Source organism: Oryctolagus cuniculus, chromosome 3, assembly GCF_964237555.1.
Source record: "Oryctolagus cuniculus chromosome 3, mOryCun1.1, whole genome shotgun sequence".
Classification (NCBI taxonomy): domain Eukaryota; kingdom Metazoa; phylum Chordata; class Mammalia; order Lagomorpha; family Leporidae; genus Oryctolagus; species Oryctolagus cuniculus.
Window position 1 is genome coordinate 22,599,186 of NC_091434.1, and position 23,429 is coordinate 22,622,614.

Sequence of the window (23,429 nt, forward strand, 5' to 3'; positions counted from 1 at the left end):
TTGAATGGAGTCAAAGCTGCTCTTTGCCAGAGTTGGAAAGCTCACAGCTGCAAAAGCAAGTCCACAGCAAAGGAAGTCCTGGGGCAGGGTACCTGGCCTCTGACATTAGCATCTGCCAGGAATAAATGAGCCCCTCCCAGCCAAACTCATGGAAGAAAAACTATGCTGTTTTCCAAAGCAATCTTCTAAAGAGGGCTGTGAACAGAATGGAAGGGGAGCATAAACAGAATCAGGAAAGGATCATGGACATCCCCACTTCCCCCTACACTGTGGTAACAGAACCAACACACTCCCCTTCCACTGTCATGCTCTGATTATGAGAAGCAAAGCTCATCTAGCCAATTCCCCGTCTTTGGACCAAGCCACTTTAGACAATCTCAGGTGACTGAGAAAGCTTCTCTCAGCCCCTCTCCCAGAGCCTACCCCAGCAGCCCCAATTCCTGAATCCCTCCTCACATAAGTCCCTTTCAAAGTTGGGACAAAGAGTGCCTGCCTAGCAAGGACACAGTAGCAGAGGAACCTCTGCGGGAGGCCCCACCCACCTCCTACCACACTCTGCACCTTCCTTCTCCTTTCCTCATCCATCCCCTCTTCTTTTATCCGAGCCTCAGGAAGAAGGCCACCTCTCTTGGAATACAAAGGGCCTGGAAATAGGCCACTCACGTTCCTTGAGAAGGAGCACCACCCTTTCCCCATCCAAGCTGGCTTCTGCAGGTGCACCTGGAGTAGACTGAACCAAGGAGGTTCAGAAAGAGGAGCAGGAACTGGAACCCCCATTACACACCACTCTGCCAGTCTGAACTTGACACAAAAGAAAAAAATGACCCCTGATCTCCCTCACTTCTCACCAAGCTTTCAGGTATCCATTTGAGTCGCAAGGAGACTTGTGTGACTTTTTTTTTTCTTTAAATCGTTACTCGGGAAGTCTCCCTCTCCCAGCCAACACCTAAAACCCCTTTGGCAACAGGAGCTGAAGCACCACTTTAAACTTCAGGCTTGTTTTAAAATGTGCCTTTTGGCAAATAGATAAGTGAGAAAAAGATCGGGATCTGGGGGGTGTTAACAGCACCAGGCGAGATTCTCCTGAACCGAACTAGCAAGAGAAATATTTTCTTCAAGGCAGCCGGCCAGGAAGAATTCTTATCATAGATAAGGGTGCAGTCTAGTGGCAAACTTTGTGAAATGCAACAGCCCCTTCTCCAAAGCAAAGTTAGAGCCCATCTCAAGGGAGCCAGGGCTGTGTAAAGAGCCTCGCCCCGAGGTCTCCCCCAAAGGGATGGTGACCTTGGTCCTCTCTCCCTGGCCTGCCTGTGAACCCCATAACCCACCCACAGAGACTTTAGGAAAAGCTAAACAGAACACCTGCCTTCTTTCAAGACTCCAGCTTTCTTTCATTTTACTAAGGAAACAGCGGTCCCAGAGTGTTAGAATAGACTGAGGTTTTAAACGTCATGGTGAGGGCTCTGGTAGGAACCCCCTCTCTGGAATGTGCCTGCCGGCACCCCTCACTCTTATAAGAAGGTGTCCTGCTCTGTCACATGGCTGCCCAGGAGAAATAGAGGACCAGGGCCACACCTGCTGGCTCCCCTTCCCTCTGAAAACCCACACACAAACACACAGCAAGTTCTTCAGTTGTCACAGGGTTTCTTCCAGCAAGTGTCAGTTCTGCCACTCAGGGCTCCCGACAATGCTGTTGTGAGAATGTCCCTTCCTACAAGACTGTGCAACACTCACCCCCCCACACACACACACATTCCCCCAGCTTCCAGGGCCAGCCCTGCGGCTGAAGGCAGGTGGCTACTTCTTGCCTCTGACTAAAGACAGTCCAGCCCTAGCCCCCAGCCACACAAATGCCCCTGCACCAAATCCCCTTCTTCAGACTCTGGTGGAGGAAAATCCAGTTTTTCTTCTTTTTTGCCTCTCTTTAGCTCAGCTCACCATCCATGCCTGGCCAGCCTACACTACCCGTCCCCAAACACACACACACACACACACACACACACACACACCTTTCATGGTAACTCAGGCACCAGCATAAAGTCCTTGTACAGAGCTTGGGAAGCATTTATTGGGCACCGTATACATCCAGTGGGTTCATAAGAAAAGGGCTTCTGCCTCCAGCCTGCGCCCAGGCCGGTTAAGGGGACAAGAGGGAGGGGACCGAGTCACTCTCATTGTGTTCGCCCTGCTCCGCCGAAGAACTGCGGCTTCCACTGGCCCCTCCACCTCCTCCACGCCCTCTGCAGCCCCAGCCAGTCCCCCCAAGCCCCTCTCTTACATTCCGGGGGGAGGGGGCCGCTGTCCAGGGAGCGGAGGGGAGCCCCCGCGTGTCTCGAAGGCCTCTCCCCACCCCCACCCCGTGTGAGTTTGCGCTGCAAAGCTCCTTGGCATCCTCTCCCGGGTTGGGTGTTGGGAGCTCAAATTGCAGCTACAAACTGGCTGCCAGCCAGGGGCCGGCTATTTAAAAGCGCCGGCTCCACCAGAGCCCGTAGTCTCTTTGGAAACTTCTGCCAGGAAAGAGCTACGAAGCGGTGTGGGCTTTTTCCTTTTTTTTTTTTTTTCCTTTTTCTTCCCTTTTTTTTCCTCCTTTTAATTAGCCCTCCTCCGTTTGCACCCTTCTCCTACTGCACGCAGAACCTGCGAATTTCGAAGAGGTGGTGACAGAGTGGGAGAAAAGAGGTGCTAGGGTTTAGATTTATTTTTCTTTTCTTTTTCTTTTTCTTTTTTTTTTTTTTGCTTCTTTGCCTAGTTTCTTGATTTTCTCCCACCCTCTCGGCTGCCGCCAGCTCCTCTTACCTGTTCCGCTGCAGCCGCGCGCCGCCGCAGCTGGAGGTTAGAAAGGACTGGGGGTGTATTTTAAATTTTAAGCAAAAAAAAAATTTTTAAGACCAATCCATTTTTCTCCTCCTCACCCCCCCCCCCGAATAACCCCTTCTGCACAGCCTTCGAACTCATTATTTCGGAGGTTGCTTTGGGGTTAGCGATTTTGTGGCTCCCGCCCACCTCCCCTACAGCTCTGACCCGCTCGGGCTCCGGGCTTTTTCCACCCTCCGCCCACCCTGAGTGCACCTGGCGAGGCTCTCCCCCTCCCACCCTCCAAACCTGTTGCACGCCTTTAATCCCTGCAACCGGGACTCGCTTGCAGCCGCCTCAACCCTCCACCCCCCGCTACATTTTGCAAGTGTCTGGAGAAGGCACCTGCTCTACCTGCCAGACTTAAAAGAAAAAATCTCCGGGCTCCCTCTTGGCCCCCTTAACTCCCTGCACTCTCGCTCTCCTGCCCCGCCCCGAGGGAAAGCGAGAGACTCGAAGATGGTGCTCACCGCGGTCCTCTTGCTCCTGGCCGCCTGCGCTGGGCCGGCCCAGGGCCTGGGCTCCTTCGTGCACTGCGAGCCCTGCGACGAGAAAGCCCTGTCCATGTGCCCCCCGAGCCCCCTGGGCTGCGAGCTGGTGAAGGAGCCGGGCTGCGGCTGCTGCATGACTTGCGCCCTGGCCGAGGGGCAGTCTTGCGGCGTCTACACTGAGCGCTGCGCACAGGGACTGCGCTGCCTCCCGCGGCAAGACGAGGAGAAGCCGCTGCACGCCCTGCTGCACGGCCGCGGGGTTTGCCTCAACGAAAAGAGCTACCGCGAGCAAGTCAAGATCGGTGAGCGCGCTCGGGGTGCCAGTCAGCTGCGCGGCGCAGGGCGGGGGACTCGGGACGCGCTGGGCCCGCACGCTTCGCGCAGCAAGTGGCCTCGGGCTGGGGTGCAGTCCGGGAGGAGCCGAGGAGGGTCACTGTACCTGGGGATTGGAACCTTGGCCAGTACTGCCGCCCTAAGCTGCTGTCCAGTGAGCAGCTCCCAGATTTCGCTCCTTCTCTTGCCACTTGCTGGGGTCCCACGCGACCCCTGCCCCCACCCCCACTTCCGACCACTAGCTCTGATCTCAAAGTCTAAACCCCAATCTGCAGTCGGAAAGGATGCCTGTTACATTATCGACTCCCTCCCCACACACTCCCCTTCCACGTTTTTTTTTTTTTTTTTTTTTTTTTTTTTTTTTTTTTTTTTTTTTTTTACCCTGAATTGGGGTGGGGGGGATCTCTTGTGAAAATACTGTTTAAATTCGGACCTGGAGAGGCGCTTCCCATCTTCTGAGCTAATTCCACCTTTGTGCCTCCCAGCTCCTCTCCCGCCTCCCCACCCCGCCCCTCGTCCCCTACTCCAGCGCCGCTGGACAACCTTTACATACGCAGACGCGCGCGCGCGCGCGCGCGCACAGGCACGCACACACAGAGACACGCACACAGACACGCGCGCACACAGACACGCACACCACTTCACTGGTCAGCAAGGTCTTGGGGGGGGGCCCTCGTGCCCCTCCCACTTGCACACCCACTGCTTTTGACTTGGTATGATTGATCGTGGTAAATGGTAAAATATATTACATTGCAAAATGCATTTTTTTTTTCCTTCCAGCAAGGGAAAGAATGTTTTAGGAGCACTGGGGTGGGGTTGCGGCTGGAGGGAGGGGCGTGCAGAAGGGTTTGGTGTTGTGTTCGGGGTATTTGTGTCTGGATCCAGTTCCTTCCCCTCCCCAGCTCAGAGGTTACCTTGGATGAAAGGTGAGCGTCAGGCTCCGAGGCAAGGTGGGAGTGAGATGCAGAGTTGGCGATCTCCAAGCCTACGCCGACCCCTCATCCTGCCCCACCTCCCACCCTCCACCCCCCCCCTCCATTCCCCACCCTCCACCTCCCCCCATCCCTCAAACCAGATCATAAGGGGGTGTGGCGTGAGCGCTTCAGGGGCCTTGGAAACTACGAATACAAAATTCAGGGGGAGGAGACAGAAAAGGCCACGCACCAGGCCACCCCTTGCTGGCCCCGCCCCGGTGGCCCCGCCCCCGGTGGCCCCGCCCCCATGTTATCTGCGCCAGGCATTTAGGGCTTAAATGATTGACAAAGCTACTTGTTCAATCAGAACAGTTCTCCTCCTTGGGCTGTGTTTCTTTATAGAAAATCACCAAGTCTAAAATAAAAAAAAAAAAGTTTAATAAACTGTACACAGAAGTATGGGTTCTGAGATGTTAACTTGGTTACTGGTTATCTCCAAAAGTGGTTAGTTAAAATTGGTTCAGTATGCTTATTTAGTGTAGTTTCTTCCTGGGAACATGCCCATCTCCCCTTCCTTCACTCACAAGCACCCCAACACGAATTTTCTTAAGTGCAGACTACAGAGGCTGTCTTGTAGGAGAGCAGAGTCTCCGCGCTTGCCAAGAGGCAAGAGAGCTTTCCTGGGTTCGGTCCCAATGCCCGCAAACCCTACAGGTGTTGCCCATGGCTGGCGCCAGCACTCCAACTTCGCAAAAGGCAATCGTTCTCCGGATTGCAAGATGATATTAAAAAAAAAAAAAAAAAAACAGAGGGAGGGAGGTGGGACTGCAGACACTGGAAGCACCAGAGGTCGGTTTGCGGGGTTATTTTTATTAAGATCCACTTTTCAAAGGCAGCCCCACCCGCCTTCAGCTGGGGGAATGTGGATTTGGAAAGGCTCAGCGCTGGGGAGGGTGGGGGAGGTATGAATTGATTTCCTGGCTTGGAAGGGAGCGCGCTGGCTCCAGTCACGTCGAAAATATGCAAGATATCATTCAGCCGCATCTTGGCCCTGCTTCTGTTTGCCCAATCCAGTGGCTGGTGTGGAAGGTGTGTGCTGAGGGCGCAGGCGCGCGCGCAGTTACTGGGAGAGTGGACGCATCCAATGTCCCAGTCTAACCCACTGGGGGCGCACGCGCGAGAACGCACGACTCTCGTCCCTAGGAGGGTCCTCTTTAGAATTCTCTACTCCCATTCAGGTGCACCCTCCCCTTCCCCACCCCCTCCCCAGCCCTTCTCAAAGTCCCCACCCTGCCCAAGGCAGGTGCCTGGCGAGCAGCAGTTGCGGGTTGGCTGCGCTCCCCGCGGCCAGGGCCGAGTAGGAGGGGGCGCTCCAGGATTCTGCTGCAGGGCTGTTGTTGGGTGGGTCCCCCAAAAGTTGGAGGAGACAGCTCTTAAAGAGAGGGAAATGGACAGAGGAAGCATGCCCTTTGGTCCTTTAGCCAAGATTCCTGCTCTCCAACTCCCTCTGCCCTCCCACCCAAAACCGAGCAGTGGAATGTTTAGGATACATTAAATATACACTGTGCAGATTCGAGGTCTTTATACCAGTATGTGTATATTACACATGATATGCATGGACTATAACGTGATTTATACAGCACACCTAACCAAAATCTATATCATGTATTTGTAGATAGTTTATATTACATAACCCCCAAAAGTGCATTTCTGGAGTGAGACAGAGAGCGGAGGAGAGCAAGGTGGCAGCCGGCCAGGACTTGGGGAGGGAGACCAGCAGGCGGGTTGGCCTGGTGTTTTGCTGGGCGCGTTGCTGGGTGACTGTAGAGGGAGTCGGCACAGAGCAAGGGTGCTCAGAGCTGGCCTGGCACTGCCTGCTCTACATTTTACTTCAGCCAGTTCAGGGGCAGAAATAGATATAGAAACAGAGAGTTGTGTGTGTGAGGCTGGAGGGGGCGAGAGCCTGGAGTTATTTATTGGACCAAATTCAATAAATATGAGTGAGCTGCAGTGACAGGAGGAAGGCCTGGGCTCTGCACTGGGTGTTGTTGGGGTGGGGGTGGGGGGGCCTTGTGGCTTTTATGGGCGGCACCGGGTAGACTCACCCGCCCCAGGCTGGTGAGACATCAAATTTGAGCCAGAGAGGACAGTGGGTTCTGGGTTTCCATTCTGTCAGTGAGAAAGAAGAGACCAAGAGGGACAGAAAGTATGCCTCTAGGGAAGAAGTCAGGAGGGAAACCTGCCCTCCCTAAAATAAAAGGAATTCAGCCTTTGACGCTTGGAGGGGTTTGGCCCCCATCACCCTGGGTTCATCTGCGAGCCTGGTCCAAATGCCATGTTGAAGCAAGTTCCAGACTGAGGCTCATTGGCCAAATTTATGTCTGGGTTGAACACGATCATGGAAAACTGAGGGAGCCAGATTGCTTTCCCACTCACACTCCCTCCCTTTGAAACAAGTCTTTTAGAGACTGGCTGTGCTTGTAGCCAACCAAAACGGAGTTAGGAAGGCCAGTGATGATGGTGCATTAACTCGACTTTTCTTTCCCTTCTTTCTGCTGCGTCAGCTCAGACTGGAAGAACAAGGGTAGCTGGCCATGTGCAAGCTCCTTTTCTGTCCATTTCCCCTTTCTCGGCTCCCTAACCCTCCCCCAACTGGAAGGCAACCCCTGAGGGGCAGCAGCTGTGAGTCAGTCCTGGGGCTGGGGCTGGGGCCGGGGCTGAGCAGGCAGGTGGGCCCACAGCTGCAGAGGGAGGGCCAGACTGACCCGGGAGCCAGAGGTCAGCGTGAGGGTTACAGCAAAGGGCATGGGAGCAGGCACCCCTGCAGAAGCCGCCGTCCCTTCATGCAAGGGGGAGGAGCTAGAGGGAAGGGGGTAGGCTCTGTCTGAAGCTTTTCCTTTGTACCTGAGTAATGCCTGAGAAACTTGAAGATTATTTAATTGTGTGGAAAACAAACCTCTGGCAAAGGGACCAGCACACTCCAGACCGGCTGCAACCAGAGCTGGAGGAGCACAGTGAGCACCGAGGGACCCCCGAGGCAGAGGCGAGAGGGCAGCACCAGGGTTCCATTGGGAGACAAGGAGGTAACTGGGAAGGGTTCTGTTTAGTTTGACTTTTGCACTTTTCCTACAGTGTTGTCACAGTTGCAATTCCCAGACACCATCCTGAACTTGTGATCTGGAAGCATTACTGAAAGCAATAAGATTGAGGACATGTCTGTGGAAATAAGGAAGCAGATAAACCAGGAAGCCAGGGTAGACTTATTCTACAACCCTTCCCCAAGATCAAGAGGACCCCCCACACACTGCTTTTGTTTCCAGCTCCCTTTCTGTCCATGATTTCCATTATAAGGTCATTTCTTTCTTTTTAAAATACTAAGCCAGAGGAGAGACTGGAAACCTCTGTGACAGAGAAGGTGGCCTTTCCCACAGGACCACTTGGCTTAGCCCAGTCCAAGCATCTCTCCAGGAATTGGGTATTGGCCAGAGAATGCCAGAGTTGGGAGGCACCCAGAGGCAGCATCACAGTCAAGGCCCTTTGTTTTACTGAGGACAAGCTGAGGCCCAGATTGGGAAGTCACTTGTCCCAGGTGAGGGGCAGGACTCGAACTCAGCTCCTGCCACTCCTTTCTGCCATTCCTACCTGCTTTGCCAGCCACAAGCACCCTTGTCCAGGCCTGGTCTGAATAGCAGCAAGGCCTTCGGCAAATATTGGCAAGTGCTGCCCTCTGGGGTGATGTCTGTGATGATGAAACCCTTTAGGGAACCCTTTGCTGGAACCCTCAGGGTGATTCTGAGGTGCCCGTTTTTAGGGGCAGCAGGGGGAGGAGTGGAGGAATCACAGCAGAGAATGCAACACTCTGTTATTTCATACCCACATTTGCTCTTTTCCTACACAACCCTGCAGACAGGGCCAGCTCGCGCCAGTGGCTTAGTTTGAGACAGAGGACAGGGACGGGCTATGAAGAAATGTCGTTCCACCCACCCTGCAGGTTCAGGCACCAAATCTCACTTCCTGGGTGGCAGGGGGCTCTCCTGATGGGGGCAGGCGGCCCCCCATCTCCAAGGAGAACCCAGCCCAGAAGTGGCCTGCTTCCAACAGCACAGGCCTGACAAGGGACAGGGATGCAGGGTGATGAGCTCTGAGGTGAGCTGGGGTGGGGATGGGCATCTGGAGGAAAGAGGAAGAACCCTGGGACATAAAAACTGATAAGGAAAAGAGCGAGAGAGCCCCCTGCAGGCGGGCGGCAGATCTCTCAGTGGGAGAGGAGAGAGGCTTCCAGGTTACAGCTGGGGCCTGAGGTGGGCCTGCAGGGAGTGCTGGAGCCCTCTCCATACACACTGAAGGCAACAGCTCCTACCTCTGGGATGATTAAGAAGGCAAATAAGACAAGCTGTTTCCCTGATACCTCTATCATGTCTCGGTGACCAGAGCATTCAAACAGCTCTCTAATAGCTCTTGTGAAGTGCACAGTACATCACAAGGGTACTTCAAAATGCTTGTGAGAAATAGAATTAAAAGGTGAGGTTATCCAGGTGCAAAGAAATGCTGAAATCCATGCATATGCAGGGTCTTCAAAGACACACATTGGTATAAATTCACATTTGTCGATCATGTGTATTACAAAAAATTGTGCATGGGTTTCCAATATTTATGCACCAAGATAAACTTACTTTTTAATTCCATTTTCCATGAAACTTTTGAAGTAGTCACAATTAAAAGTAAAAATATTTTCTGAAATCTGAAAAAGGAAAAAAAAGAATAGCCCCTCCTCCCAACTAGGTTAGACTAGTCAGCTGAGCCCTAGGAATGTTTGAAACAAAATAGGTTATCTGAATTTTTAAACAAGTGATTGTTTGTTGATTGATTGATTTGAAAGGTAGCACAGACAGACAGACAAATAGAGAGACCTTCTTGGTTCTCCCTCCCGAATGCCTGCATCAGTCAGACAAGCCAGGAGCCAGGAATTCAGTCCAGCTCTCCTGTGTGGATGGCAGGGACCAGTGACCTGCTGCCTCCAAGCTGCCCATCAGCAGGAAGCTGGCACTGGAAGCTGAGCTGGGACTTGAACCCGAGCTGGGACTTGAACCCAGGCACTCAGACGCGGAATGCAGGTGTCCCAAGCAGCATCTTAATCGTGGCAGCAAATCTCCACTCCTCATTTTTCATGTGTCAACCTCAATCATCTGATAGGGCCCCATCCCTTGCCAAATCCTGAAGTTAGGCCTGGCTGAATTTGCACTCAGATCCAGGACTCAGATGACCTTGCTGAACTGTTTACTGTGGGTTTCACTTACTCTGAACCATCTAGATGGTTCCATCAAGGCCGTCACATCCCTCCAGCCCATAATAAGATAACTCTTTCTGATGCGTTCTAGCAACACTCCCAGGTGAAATGTGAGACAAGCCATGTGTGTAATTTTTAATTTTTTAAAAGTAGCCACCTTTTCAAAAAATAAAAAGAAACAGGTGAAATTGCTTTTATTAATAGATTTTAACACAATCACTTCAACACATGCTCAAAATAAAAGTTATAATGAGATATATTAAGTCTTAGAAATCCAGCGTGCATTTTAATTACCTTAACAGCACATCTTGAATCAGACACTAAATTCTCATTGGAAATATTGGATCTGTATTTAGGTTTCATTTAGGTTTCAAAGATTTAAAGCAGAACAAGTCAATTCATGGCCCAAGGCCATTCTGCATATGTAGACTTCAGAATTTTCCAATAACTGAATCGATAGCAGTTCTTTTAAACTAGTTAAAACTGAATAAAATTTAAAATCCATGCCCTTGGTTGTATTAGCCACATTTCAAGTGTGCAGTAGCCACATGTGGCCACCTAACTGGACCACACAGAGGCCCCAGCGAGCCCTCCCTCCCCTGAGAAGGGAGCCGCCATCTCCACTCTCCACTTGCACCACCCAAAGGTCACGAAAGAAGAGTCTGGGCCTCCGTGGACAGACCTGACTCCCTGCAGAGCTGTTGGTCCTGGGATGTGCCAGAGAAGAAAGCTCTGTCTGCTCTCTTCTGCCCCCTTCTGGTCAGCCAGACTTTTGCGGTAAAGGCTCTGCCTGCCTGGCGGGTTCTGAGCCGACTGTGATGGGTCAGGAATGGAAATGTGGCCAAGTCGAAAAGGGCACTCCGGTGAGCAACCCTAGGTGCAGCCATAGGCATTCCTGCCAAGCATGCTCCCCTTCCTGGTCTCCTGGAGAGACCGCCGTGGGGGCTGTGTAGAAGGGCAACGTGTTCCCTAGGTGCACATTTATCACCAAATACCTCTCAGGAAGCAAGGAGTGTGGCCACAGAGAGAAAGGGGAAGGAGCCTTTCTTTCCTTCTGGTCCCTGGATGTGGGACGTGAGTGAGTGAGCCCTCAGCTTTCCTTCTGTCTCTAGCTGGGCACCTGCCACATCCATGTGCGGGGGCCGGGGGGGGGGGGGGGGGGGAATGGGTCTCCTTTCCTGCCTTTTTAGGGCAGATGACCTCATGCCCTTAATGCAGCATGAGGCAAAGGGATTAGAGGGAAGAACTCCCAGGGTGAGGTCTCTAAGTGGAGACTGGTTCCCAGTGCACCCATGCCACGTCCTCACCTGGGGTTGGCGGGTAGATTCCCCAGAGACAAAGGCAGAGCCCCGGGAGCCTCAGATCTGATGGGCTGCAAGCAAGTTCTTAGCTGGTGATTGGGAGGGGAGAGGCAACCGAGCCTCCTGTGCTGAGACTTAATTAGTATCAACTCATTGAGCACTCATGGTAGGAGAAGGGGTTATTGTCTTCATCCTCCCCACAACCAAACAAAGAGAAAGGAAGAAGAAAGCAGAACCAAAGGAGAGTACACCTGCACCAAGGCTTACAGAGGCCCTCACAGTCAGCAGCCCCATCTTCCTCCCAGGAAGGGCGGCTGGAGGTTGGGGGTGGCACCACTTGATGCGTCTCCTCACTGGTGGAGCTGAGTGCTCCGGCTCCTGATTCTGAATGTTTTCTCTCTGTGCTATAGAGTGCCCTTATTTCTCTGGCCAGGATAGAGATGTGACAACCCCGCCTTGGCCAGCCTTGCCACGAGTATGCAGCACCCAAGCCCTTCCTGAGGGGGTCTGGGGAGGCTGAAGGAAGCCCCTGGCTGCCCTGGCCTGCCCGCAGGAGCCTGCCCCACTCCACTCTCATCCTCCTGGCCTTCTTGCTTCTCGCAGCTGTTCCTTAGGATGGCTTGCTGGGGTCCATTGTCCTTGTGGAGAGACCAGCACTTGTCTTCTCCCCGGCCCATGATTCCACTTTTAAAAAGAGCCCAGAACATGCACGTGTCTTCCTGACCACAGAGGAAAAGCCAACCATCTTCCCAGAGCCTGGAGCCAGGCAGATGCTGGCCAGGGAGGGGACAAGGAAGAAGAGGGTCCTTGTTGCTCCCCCAGGAAGGTGCCACAGTCCCTCCTGGCCAGCCCCTGGGCCTTTTTCCCTTTATGCAAACACACACAGACACACACACACAGTACAAGTGAGTCATCTGGCAAATCCCAGCAGGGGAGCAGTCAGACTTCAGGAAACCAAGACTTGTCTTCCACTTTCACACAGGGAGCAGCTGATCCCTCATCCCCCGCACTCCCCCCCACAACACCCAGGCCTTGTGTTGCAGCGAAGAGCAGCAGGCCAGCCAGCGCGAGGCAGGGAGGGGGCCTGCGGAGCACCGCGCCTGGCTTTGCTATTTTCGTCCCTACCCAGGCACGGATCAGTGTCCTCCAGCCAGCTCTGTCCAGTAGAACTTTCCGTGATGATGAAAGTGTTCTATATCCACACTGTCCAGCACAGTAGCCAGTGGCCACATGGAGCTCTGGAGCACTGCACTGTGGCTGGAGCAACCGAGGAACTGAATTTGTATTCTATTCAGTATTTATTCATGTTAAGCAGCCGCATTGGCTCATGGCTGCTGAACTGGCTAGCACAGCCCTAGGCCAAAGACAAGCCCAGTGCATCCAGGCTCACCTGTGATGCTTTCTGCCTGTCCCCCTGCACCCTGCTGCCGTGGGTGGTCACACTTTAAAGCCACTGTGTAGCTGCACTGACCTTCCCCAGTGTCCCGGCCACGCCCCACACTCTTCCAGGGCTATGAATCCCTAGTGCACCTCCATCTCGTGCACTTCTGAAGCCAAGCTGCTCTACCCATTTTTCCCTTACGTTGGTCAAGATGGAGTGGGAGACTAACCGCAGTCCAGGGCCAGCTGTCGTGGTGCTGGGGCCTGATCAGGAGGCCCCGAGTGGACGGTCAGATTTCAGACAGCAGCAAGCATCCCCCTCTATCTGTCCACCACTGCGACTAGGAAGCAAATCAAAGCCCAAACACCTCTTAAGAGCCCGCCTGCGCCTGCCGCCAAAACCCCTGGCCAATGCAAGAGGACAGCAGCAGCCAAGGGCAGCTTTGGAGGAAGCAGTTGAGTCTGGGTAATTTGTATGCATTGTGCAATTGTGTTGGGTGTATTACTGCCCCTGCCCCAGACACTTCAGAGTCCACAGCGGCTGGGCCTCCACCTAGACACTCTCTATGTTTGCTGGGACTCAGAAGAGTGCAGTCCTCGGGAACATGTTCATGTTACCATGGGGAGAGGCCCACAGCCCCCACAGCTGCCTCAGAGGGAACGGGGAACACTCTGTGAATGCAGGGGCTGCCCGGGGCCCCCTCCGCTGTGGCAGGACCAGGGCTGTTAGAGAGCTTGCTGGCAGGACCAGGGACGGAAGCCTGAGCAGAACCCACCCAAACACCCCAAAGGCCTCCCTTCCTTGGTCGCTGGCTATTAACAGGACATCAAAGGCCCTGCCTCTTCCTCTTCAGGAGGAAGTCCAATATTCCACATTTCCCTCCTCTGTAGAATCCCCTCTGCATCTAGAGGTGGGTGATGGGTCTGGGACCTGTTTCTCTTCCCCCCAGGTCAGTTTCCAGTTGCAGATTAAAGAAACAGCAGGGCACGATGCACCCCTAAATGCTGCCCCCTGCTCCGATCCCTCCATCTGCTGTCCCACCCACCCTGCCCGCACATGGGCTCTTTCTCGCCCTCACTTCGCACACCCCTGACCCTTCCAGTGCATGTGCTGCAGCGCCCCCCCACCACCACCAAATACAAGGAAAGGATTGTGGTGAATCAGAGAAGGAAGAGGAGACACATAAATTGCACATTTTAAAACTGCTTAGGATCCCCAGACAAGAGCGTAGGTTGTGTGAGCATCAGTCTCCCACGCCATCTACTGGCCACTAGAGGTGCTGGCCTATTTGTCTATAGAGCTCCAGAGCCCTGTATTTTGTTGCTGCTCAGGTGCATGGCAAAGAAGCCAGGAAGCAGGTCCCTGTGTCCCATCTAAGTGCCCCCTGCAACCTCGGTCCATTCTCTCTTGATGAAGTAGGTCAGGTGTACCAGTGTACTTGTTGTGCCTTATTTTTGCTTGACCTAAACTGCAAAGCCTTCCAACACTGAAAGCCTATTTCTGACTTGAGCCACCAGGCAGCCGAGTAGTGCTAGCTGGCTCAGGTCTTCCAGCTCCGTCTTGCTTTCCAGATCTTTAATCTTCACGGCTCTGCACTGGCTCCCCTCCAGGTTTCCACTGTCTCTCTGGAGCCTCCAGGTGACCACAAGACCCTGATCGGTATCTTTGATACTCGACTCCTCCATGGACGGAGGAATAGGTCCCACAGGGTTAAGTGGCACCCAAACCTGGGAGGCACAGCAAGAATCAGAGCCTGTCCTTGAGAAGCAGCCAAGGTGGCTGCAGGCTCGGGTGTAGGGAGCCTTGTCCTCAGGGGCCCCACCCCCCTGAGGCTGGGGGAAGGAGAGAGGGTTTGCCAGGAGTATTTTGAGGTCCTTAAAGGAAGAGACCAGGATCTACATTTGTTGTCCAATATCGTCACGGCCTGGTGTTGGGGAAAACACCTGACCACTGCCAATGAAAAGGCTGAGAGGGGCCAAAGCTCATTTGCCCCGAGGTTTGTGGAACCGTGGGTTAGCCCCCCATTCTCCTCCCAGGAAAGGTGACCCAATACAAGGACAGCCTATAGCACATCTTTGAGAAAGTCTTAAAAGGTGAAGCAGCTTGAAAGAAGGCCCCCGTGTATCCAAGTCTGCCGAGCCCAAGGCATGTGAGCGGACTGAGATGACAGCTGGAGGAAAACGTCCTCCGACCAAAGGGACAGAGCTGCCTCCAAGAGACTGGGGGCCAGGGGTGGGCAGGATGACACCCCCTTCCCAGATCTTCAAGAGCGAGACACAAGTGCATGCACTTCTTTCCGCTGGGGCTCAGTGGGTGCAGGCGAAGTGGTCAGTTGCAGGACTCCAGGAGTGGGTGCCTCCTGGGCTCAGAGGCCAAGCCTGGGAACCCAGCTTTGCTGGCTGTCCAGGCTCTGCTGGAGCAGCCCACTGCAGGAGCTGCTCACCTTCTGTCCCTGCCCTGGCCAGCAGCCAGCCCTCAATCAAGCCTCTCCCTGCACTCCATCTGGTTGTGGTATTCACTGGGGAAGGGGTTTGGCCATCCGGCCTCTCCAACCCCATCAAGGCCCCAGCATTTCAAGGGCATCCGTCTCCTGCCCTGACTCCTACCCTGCTTGCTGATGCCCAGAGAGGCTGAGTGAAGTGTGTGCAGCCTCTTGGGGAGGAGCGCCCAACAGCCCTTCTCACCAGGGTCAGCTCTCCCTCTCTCACCACTCCCCCCATCCTGGGTATATGATGCAATCTTCAGATTCCCCCAAACCTGCCATGCTCATGCTCACCTGCCCACCCCCTGCAACCTTTGTCCTGAAACCCCAGAATACAGCTTGACCCCAAAACATCACTAGCTTACTCCCTAGTCTACCTATCAAGCACTTCACCCCATTGAGAAATCACCAGGCACGGGGGACATCAGGAGACAACTGGGTGGAGTGAGTGAGGAGGCAGAGGAGGGCTGGGGTCCTGGTGTTGGGCTTTGTGCAGGATGAGCCTGCACAGCACATTGCTGCCGCCTTCTCCCTAGCATCTTGCCCACCAGAAATAGCCTCCGATCTCCTGGGCATGGACAAGCCCATCAGCTCAGCACCACCACTCCACACCCCTGGAGTCTTCCTCCAGGCAGCAGCTTCCCTGCCAGGGTCTTACAGACCAGAGTCCTTCGTTGAACCTCACAAATCCTGAGCCAAGAAAGACGCAGGTGCTCGGGGGCTTCTTGCCACCTGGCCTGGTTAGGCCAGATCTGCAAGAGCTCCCTGCACCTTCCTCTGGGCTGGGAGCTCAAAAAACAGCCTCCGTGCCTGCCCCAGGGACCAAAGACTTTGTCTTCCTAGGTGGCTGCTCTCCCCTTGCACCCCCCTCTCCACCCATATTCCCCATCCAGGGTGCTGGACTATCACCACTTCCGGGAATCCCGGAATATGGGGATGGATGGGGAATAGGATGTCCCGTTGCCTCATCCTGTTTATTTGGGGTCACTCAAAGCCCCATTTCCTTTTTAGGGTATTTGAGAACAGATCAGTGAAGACAGAACCACCCACACCCACCCACCCCAGCACCTGTCTCATGGTGGGGAATCCTGACCACATCCTGCCCATGTGGGAGAAGCAATCATAGGTCTCCCCACTCTGAGTCTGTGAGGCTGGGGGTGTGTGGGGGAAGAGCTGAGAAGAGAAAGGGACCCAGAGCTGGGTGTCTACGAGAGAATTTAGTGGAAATCTGGACAGGCCAGGGGAAAAGGGGGCTTGGCGTGGAGTTCAGACCTACAAATACATGAACGAAGTCCTGGTTCTCTAAAGGTCATAAGTCAGCTAAATACAGACTGTCACCAAGTCACTCCTATATTTAAACTTGCGCCGCCCTAGACAGCTGTCGGCCTCTCTCAGACTGAGACTGAGTAATGGCCCAGCCTCCAGGGGCCTGGAGCGAGGCCTCATTCTGTCTGCCCCCTGCTGCTCCCTCTGGCCTCCTACGTCCATCCAGCTCACCTGGCTCCCATTTCCCCTCTTCCTGCCCTTTGGGTCCCCTGCTCCTCCTCCCTCCCCACCATTCAGCTCCAGACCCCAGGACCTTGGTTCCGTGGATCCAAATCCATCCGCAAGCCCAGTGGTTCTGAGAGCCTGCGGCCTCTGCTCATCTTAGCTGTCGCTGGGATCCCCAGCATCTCAGCTCTCAACCCCACCTCCCGCCACCACCCCATCTGCTTTAGCCAACTCCAGCCAGCAAACTGCCCACACCTTCCAGGGGACAGTTTCCTCACCCTTCCTCCTTCCTACCCCCCAGAACCCTCTCCCTCCTGTCACCCTTCCACTGTGGATCAGAGAGACTCTGCCCATGGTCCCTTCCTCCAAGAAGCCTTCCTGCCCACTCTTCCCCTGCCCCCCACGCCAAGTTGCCCACCGCTGAATGAGCTTCGGCCCCTCCTCCTGGGAGAGCAGAGACCTGGTCCACTGTAGCCTTGATTACTCACCGCGCCCTGGGAGGCTGACCTTGAGGCCTTTTCCCTCCCCCTGCAGAGAGAGACTCCCGCGAGCATGAGGAGCCCACCACCTCCGAGATGGCCGAGGAGACCTACTCCCCCAAGGTCTTCCGGCCCAAGCACACTCGCATCTCTGAGCTGAAGGCCGAGGCCGTGAAGAAGGACCGCAGGAAGAAGCTGACCCAGTCCAAGTTCGTGGGTGGAGCTGAGAACACTGCCCACCCCCGGATTGTCTCCCCGCCTGAGATGAGACAGGAATCTGAGCAGGTGAGCCTGAGGACCCTACCGTCTGCCACCCCCCACCTCCTGACCATCCCAGCTGAGGCAGCAGAAAGTATGATGGCCTGGCCAGGGACCAACTGTGTGCCTGGGAGCTCAGTTTAGGATTCGGGAGAATTGTCGGAGACAGAGAGAGCAGGAACAGAGGTGGCACTCGTGCGGGAAGAGTCCCTGCCAGTGCAGTGGCCACTTGCTAGGTGTGTCACCCCCAGAGCTGGAGGCTTTCCTGGAGCATCCAGAGACAGCCACCTCCAGACTTTCTTTCCCAGCAGGATAGAAAGCCGAGGGTGGGTGGTCTGAAGGACCAAAGGGAAAACATGGCTCCACATCTGGCCACAGGTGGATCCTTGTACACTCTTGGGGCACACAACGGGGATAGGGAGCAAAGACCCAAGGGTGGCAACTCATCCCTGAGCCCTGTCAGCTGCCGTGTCCACTTGGGCCATGGCAGGTGCTCATCCTTGCTGTCCACACAGGGCCCCTGCCGCAGACACATGGAGGCATCCCTGCAGGAGCTCAAAGCCAGCCCACGCATGGTGCCCCGGGCCGTGTACCTGCCCAACTGTGACCGCAAAGGATTCTACAAGAGAAAGCAGGTATGTGGTCATCTCCTCTCCCGAGCTCCTAGGCTCCAAAAATGGCACCTGCCAAGAGAGGGCCACCTTGCACATAGCTAAGATTTCTACCACTGGTGATTTAGTGTTTCCCAAAACCCAGTGACCCCTGGACATCCGAGAGTGTCAGAGTCCCCTGGAGGGCTTGTTAAGGTGCTGCTGGCTAGGCGCCAGGTCTGGGGCGGACTCTGAGCTCTCCAATGTGTAACAAGTTCCCACGTGCTGCTGCTGCTGCTGCTGCCTCCAAGGCATCCCCCAATCTAAGGCAGCTTAAGAGCCAGAGCACCTTACGGTAAACCTTGGCTCTGCCACTTCCTAGTCATGTCCTCTCACCCCAGGCACGTTTTGTCTCTGTGCCTCAAGACCACGGTATAAAATGGGCAGAGCAGTCCCTGCCTCACAGCATTGAGAGAAGTGAGTGCTTAATCTCTGGGACACTAGACCGTGTTCAGCAGCTCTGGTACGTGACCATGCAGCACAGTGCTGCCTCCTGTTACATCCTTGCCATTATCAGGTGGCAAGTAATTACGGTACCCGTTATTATTAATTATTCTTGCCACAGTCATGATTATCAGGGCGTGCACCTCTCTTGGAGAGCCTTACAGAATTCTAGGTTGGAGAACCCCAAATGGATACCAACAACAAGAACAAAATAGAGATCTTAGGCTCTAGCCAGAAGCAGGCTCACTTCTGAAATTGGAACACCAGAGTCCCCTGCCCTCTCTAGGGATCAGTCAGGCCGGGGAGGGGGGTAAGATGGGCAGCAACAGAGCCTCGGGTACAACCGTCCTCACTGCCTGTCGCTCTGCGCCCCAGTGCAAGCCTTCCCGCGGCCGCAAACGTGGCATCTGCTGGTGCGTGGACAAGTACGGGATGAAGCTGCCAGGCATGGAGTACGCGGACGGAGATTTTCAGTGCCACGCCTTCGACAGCAGTAACGTTGAGTGATGCGTCCCCTCCCCGTCCCCCCTCGCCCCCCCACCCCCAGCCCCGACTCCAGCCAGCGCCTCCCTCCACCCCAGGACGCCACTCCATTCATCTCATTTAAGGGAAAAAGAAATACACATGTATCTATTTGAGGAAACTGAGGGCCTCGGAATCTCTCGCAAGGGCTCGACTTTGAATATGGCAACAACGGAGACGCCAGAAGCTAAGGAGACCTCTCCTTGGGCAGGATTTTCTTTTTGAGGCAGGTTGAACGAGCGGAGAGGGGCAAGAGGAAGAGAAGGGAGGAACGCGTCAGCGTAGGGCAGAGAAGAAGAGAGACAGAGTGACCAGAAGGCACGTGGGCAGGAAGGAGAAAAGGCCACTGGGCCAGGGCTGGGTGCAGGAGGTCGGGCAGCGAAAGGCGTGGCTTCGATGGCGTTCTCCCCGTTCCGATTGGTCGGGGAGAGAAAGGAAGACAAGAGAGGTCATCGCCTCTCGCGGATCAGTCTCCTCCTCCAGCCTGCAGACGTGGGCGGCCCGACCCCCGTGCCTCCTCCCCTCTAACCCCTAGGAGGAGTCTTCTCTCTCTCTCCCCCAGATTCATTTAAAAAAAAAAAAAAAAAAAGCATTCCATTCCTCCGAAAAGTAATCGATTTCACCGCTGAGTGATCTTAGGTAAACAGGTCTCCCTAAGCGAGATCCGTGAGGCTGAAATCCGTGTGCCCTTTGCACTGCCCCTGCATTCATGTAGAAGTCAGTTCACACCGGATACAGGAAAGACCTGTTCTTCCAGGGTGACTAAAAAAACCTGCAGAGACCTGCTGGCTTCAGCCCCTCGTTGCATTGGATTCACAACTAGCACAGCACCCTCTGTGGAGGAGGATGGACTGAAAACCAAGTGGGCTTGTATCATCTACAAGGCTCCATATAGTCATATATAGGCATGTAAATCTATCTCCTATCTTTATTTCGTTTCTTCCTTTTTTTTTTCTTTTTGCATTAATTTTTCAAAGTAGTTCCAATGGGGGCGTTGAGAAGCTTCCTCGTTCTGGGAAAACCAAGAAAATCCGTATTGTCCAAATACAACCCATAATCGCAGTATCCCTGCCCCTAGTCAGGGCTCCCCACAAGCAGCAAACCCAGGTCTGTCTGGGGCATGGTGTTGAACAGCCAGGTAGAAGTCAGCCTTTGTTGCTGTTCCCTGGCTCATCCCATTCCAGTCTTCAGAACCTTGGGAAGCCATCGTCTCTGAACCTCAGGACATGGCACCAAATGAGCCCAGCAGGTCCATGTTGCAGCATGAGTCCTGCCCTGGCCTTGTCCTTGCCTGGGGACAGAGCATTTGAAAGGTCTCTCTCTCAGTCTCCCCACTGGCAGAATAGGAGAGAGACTGACCGGAGAGATGGCCAAGAGGGAGGTGGTGGGGAAGGCTGTGGGTGCAGAGCAACAGGAAGCTGATTGTTGAGGCCAGAGTAGATGGCGTGGAGGGACAGAGAGGTGGCAGGAAGGGACACAGCCGATAGAAATTCCTGGGTATCGCTAATGCACAAGCCCACTGGGACTCAAAGAGAGAAGAGAATGGCGGAGCATGTTGTAAGATAGGAGTGAGCTCAACTCAGGCCACAGAGCCAAGAAAGGCAAGGATCTCAAGGCGGATCCTGGACTCTAAAAGCTGCATGGGAATAAGGATCAGCAGGAACTTGTCGAGATTTTGAAGGGGCGAAACTTTGAGCTCAGACTGCCCACCCTCAGACCACCATGAGCCACCTGAGGCCAAGGAATCTTTCCTGCTCCTCATTTGTTCTGGCCAAGCCTTGCTTCTTCCCTGAGGCAGAGGATGGAAGAAGGGCCCAGGACAACCAGGGGCAGGTGCCTCAGACAGCCGGGTTCCGATCCAAGAAAAACTCTCGTCCTCCACACATGGGTGGCCTTGGCACTGTGCTGGAAGGCTGAGCTGGCCCACCCCCCAAAGGAGGCTTGGCCACTGCCAGAGAGGTTTCTTGCTGTGGATGAAGCTCTCTCTTGATGACGTGACCCAGAGGAAACCACCCTACAACACCGAACTTGGGGCAATGGACAAGGGACAGGGAAGAAGCAACTGCGTGGGAAACATGTGGCTGCAGCATGTGAGGGATGTCTCCCCTAGCCTGGGCAGCTGGCTGGGGGCAAGAGAGGTGGTCCAGCTTTGCAAGACAAAGGGCCTGATGGGAGCGACAGCGCCAAGACCTGACCTCCCACGTCAGTGCACCCTGCCGCTCTACACAGCTATCCCCAAACCCCGACTCCGTGCTATGTCGTTGGCCAGTATCCTCAACCTTTGGCACCCTACTCCTCCTTCTGCCATTCTTCTTTTGGATCTTGAGCAGTCATCCAGCTGGGGTCTGCTAAGTGGATACTGGGGTGCCACTCCCCCTAAGAAGAGACTGAGCCAGGGACTGCCTCCTCCTCCCTCTCCCTGATTCCCGAGAGGGGCTCCCTCCTTCCCCGCTGTCTGCTGACCTGACGTGGAAGGTCTCTGCCCCTTAGGCTGGCTCTCTGCTGGCAGCCGCAGGTAGGGAGAAGGGTTGATTTAGCCCCCACAGCCTCTCCAGTCCTCAAGAGTTCACGCCTGCCATCCCAAACCTGTGAGTCTCCCTGGCTCACACGGGTGTGTTGGCACATCTGGCCAGCCCAAGAGGAAACTGGACCTGCATGGACACATGGAACTAAGCATCCCGAATGGGAAAACTGGCTGCGCCCAAGGTGGGGAGACTATGGAAGGAAATCACCGAGAGACGGTCACCCTCCACCCTGGGCAGGGTTTGGACGGTGCCAGCAGGCTAGGTCCTGAGCAGGGATCTCCTGGGCTCCAGGCTGCTGTTGGCCAGCTCTCTGCTCACCCCACAGCCTTACACCCTCAGTTATCGCAGCCCCAGGTCTGAGTGTGGCCCACCCCTGCCCCTGCTGACTCAAGCCTCACTCCAGCAGTGGAGAAGACGCCTCCGTCTTCCCTAGTACCACGAGGAATGGACGGAGGCCTGGACAAGACGGCTCCTCCTTCCCCCAGCCTGCCCTGACCCACCTGGGCTGGCAAAGATGGGCACCTGGGGAGGGGGAGACTCAAACACCTCTCTGACAGCCAGGCCTACACAGACAGGCCTGGGACACTCAGCCCTGACCCGGGGATGGAAGGTGAGCACAGGAGGCCTTGTGTGGTCACCTTTCCCCCTCGCCCCATCCTCCCATCACTGCCTCGTGGTCTCCATGGTAACCCCGAGGGGTTTACCTTCTCGGATCGAGGTGGGTCTCAGCCACCCTCCTCCCCAGCTCACGCACAGTGACAGGGCTGCCACGGCTGCCACTGCACCCACCAAGCCCCCTCAAGGTGGGCCGGTTACCCCCTCCCTCTCCCCCTGCCACCTTTATCCACGGACTCAGACCCAGAGAACTGCAGGCCAGAATGGGACCTCCAGACAGGGAGGGCCAAGGAGACGCTGCCCACTGGTCTCAGAGAGGAAGTGCTGTTGCTTCCAGGAGAAAGGAGGCTGAGTTTTGAGCAGAGTGGGGGCAAGGACAGGGGTGTGACCATCCGACCGTCTGTTGTACTGTCTTTATTTTTTAAAACCACTAAGGTGCAAGGATCCTTTTGCACTGTTTCACCACCTCCTTTTGTCTTGTAGGTTTTTGTTTCTTGTTTCAAAAACACACTTTCTTGGTTTTCTCCTGGAGTCTGTAGTGTAGACATTGGCAGACTCTGGCCTCTTTGTTCCTTCTGGGTGGGGAGGGCCCGAGGGGAAGGGGTCTCCAGCCCCCCCTGCACCCACTGGCCCCGCTTCTCTGGTCCCTGGTCACCGCCTGAGCCCCATCTCCACCACCACCACCACCGTCACACAGTAGCTCCCATGGATAGCACCGTTGTCAGACAAGATTCCCTCAGATTCCGAGTTGCCTACCGGTTGGTTTTTTTCTTTAAGACAGCAATAAGCACAGCACATATTACTGTAGCTCTCTGTAGTGTTAGGTACATGCATACCATAGCTCTGGTCTCTCTACTTGTTTTTGTTTTCAACTTTAAAACAACAATAAATGCTCATAATCTTTACTGGTGAAAGGATGGGAAAAATAAGCCAATAAACGAAACCAGTTTGTGAAAAAGCAAAAGGCAGAAAACTATCACGTGAACGTGGAAGAGCTCAGCTCCTGTTTAGCATTTTGTACTTAAGGAAATAAAAAAACCACAAAAAAACAAAACACCCAGAGGATCTCACGTTTTATTAAAAAGTGAAGATTGCTGTATGCTATTTATTCAACTTATAATTTATGTTACTCCTTGATCTTTGTCTTTTGTCATGACAAAGCATTTATTTAATAAAGTTATGCATTCAGTTAGCCTGCGTCGGCTTCCTCTGAGCGCTCAGGGTGCATAGGGAGAGGGCGAGTGAGCGCCAGGGATCTCCTCAGGCCACAAACCCAAGGGGAAGGAGAAAGGACCCTGGTGGGGGCAGGGCTGGGGACCAGGTCTCTCCCTTGATTGGAGAATGGGTGACCCTGGAAGACAAGCACCCCGCAGAACTCAGTGCCCCCTTCTCCACACATCCAG

The 23,429-nt window shown here is 54.5% G+C and overlaps 1 protein-coding gene across 1 annotated transcript; it reads left to right on the forward strand.

The window, feature by feature from the left end:
- Window positions 1-2,484: 2,484 nt before the first annotated feature.
- Window positions 2,485-23,218, forward strand: IGFBP5 (insulin like growth factor binding protein 5). Its single transcript, XM_002712468.4, has 4 exons — window positions 2,485-3,646; window positions 17,068-17,297; window positions 17,786-17,905; window positions 18,740-23,218. The coding sequence occupies exons 1-4, from the start codon at window positions 3,313-3,315 to the stop codon at window positions 18,869-18,871; spliced, it is 816 nt and encodes a 271-aa protein (XP_002712514.1). The 5' UTR covers window positions 2,485-3,312; the 3' UTR covers window positions 18,872-23,218.
- Window positions 23,219-23,429: the final 211 nt, after the last annotated feature.

Bases quoted from the DNA above. Each gene is read 5' to 3' on its own strand.
- IGFBP5 (XM_002712468.4), top strand. From the start codon at position 3,313: ATGGTGCTCACCGCGGTCCTCTTGCTCCTGGCCGCCTGCGCTGGGCCG. The intron at 17,298-17,785 runs GTGAGCCTGAGG...CTGTCCACACAG, and splicing joins TGAGACAGGAATCTGAGCAG to GGCCCCTGCCGCAGACACAT. The intron at 17,906-18,739 runs GTATGTGGTCAT...TCTGCGCCCCAG, and splicing joins GATTCTACAAGAGAAAGCAG to TGCAAGCCTTCCCGCGGCCG.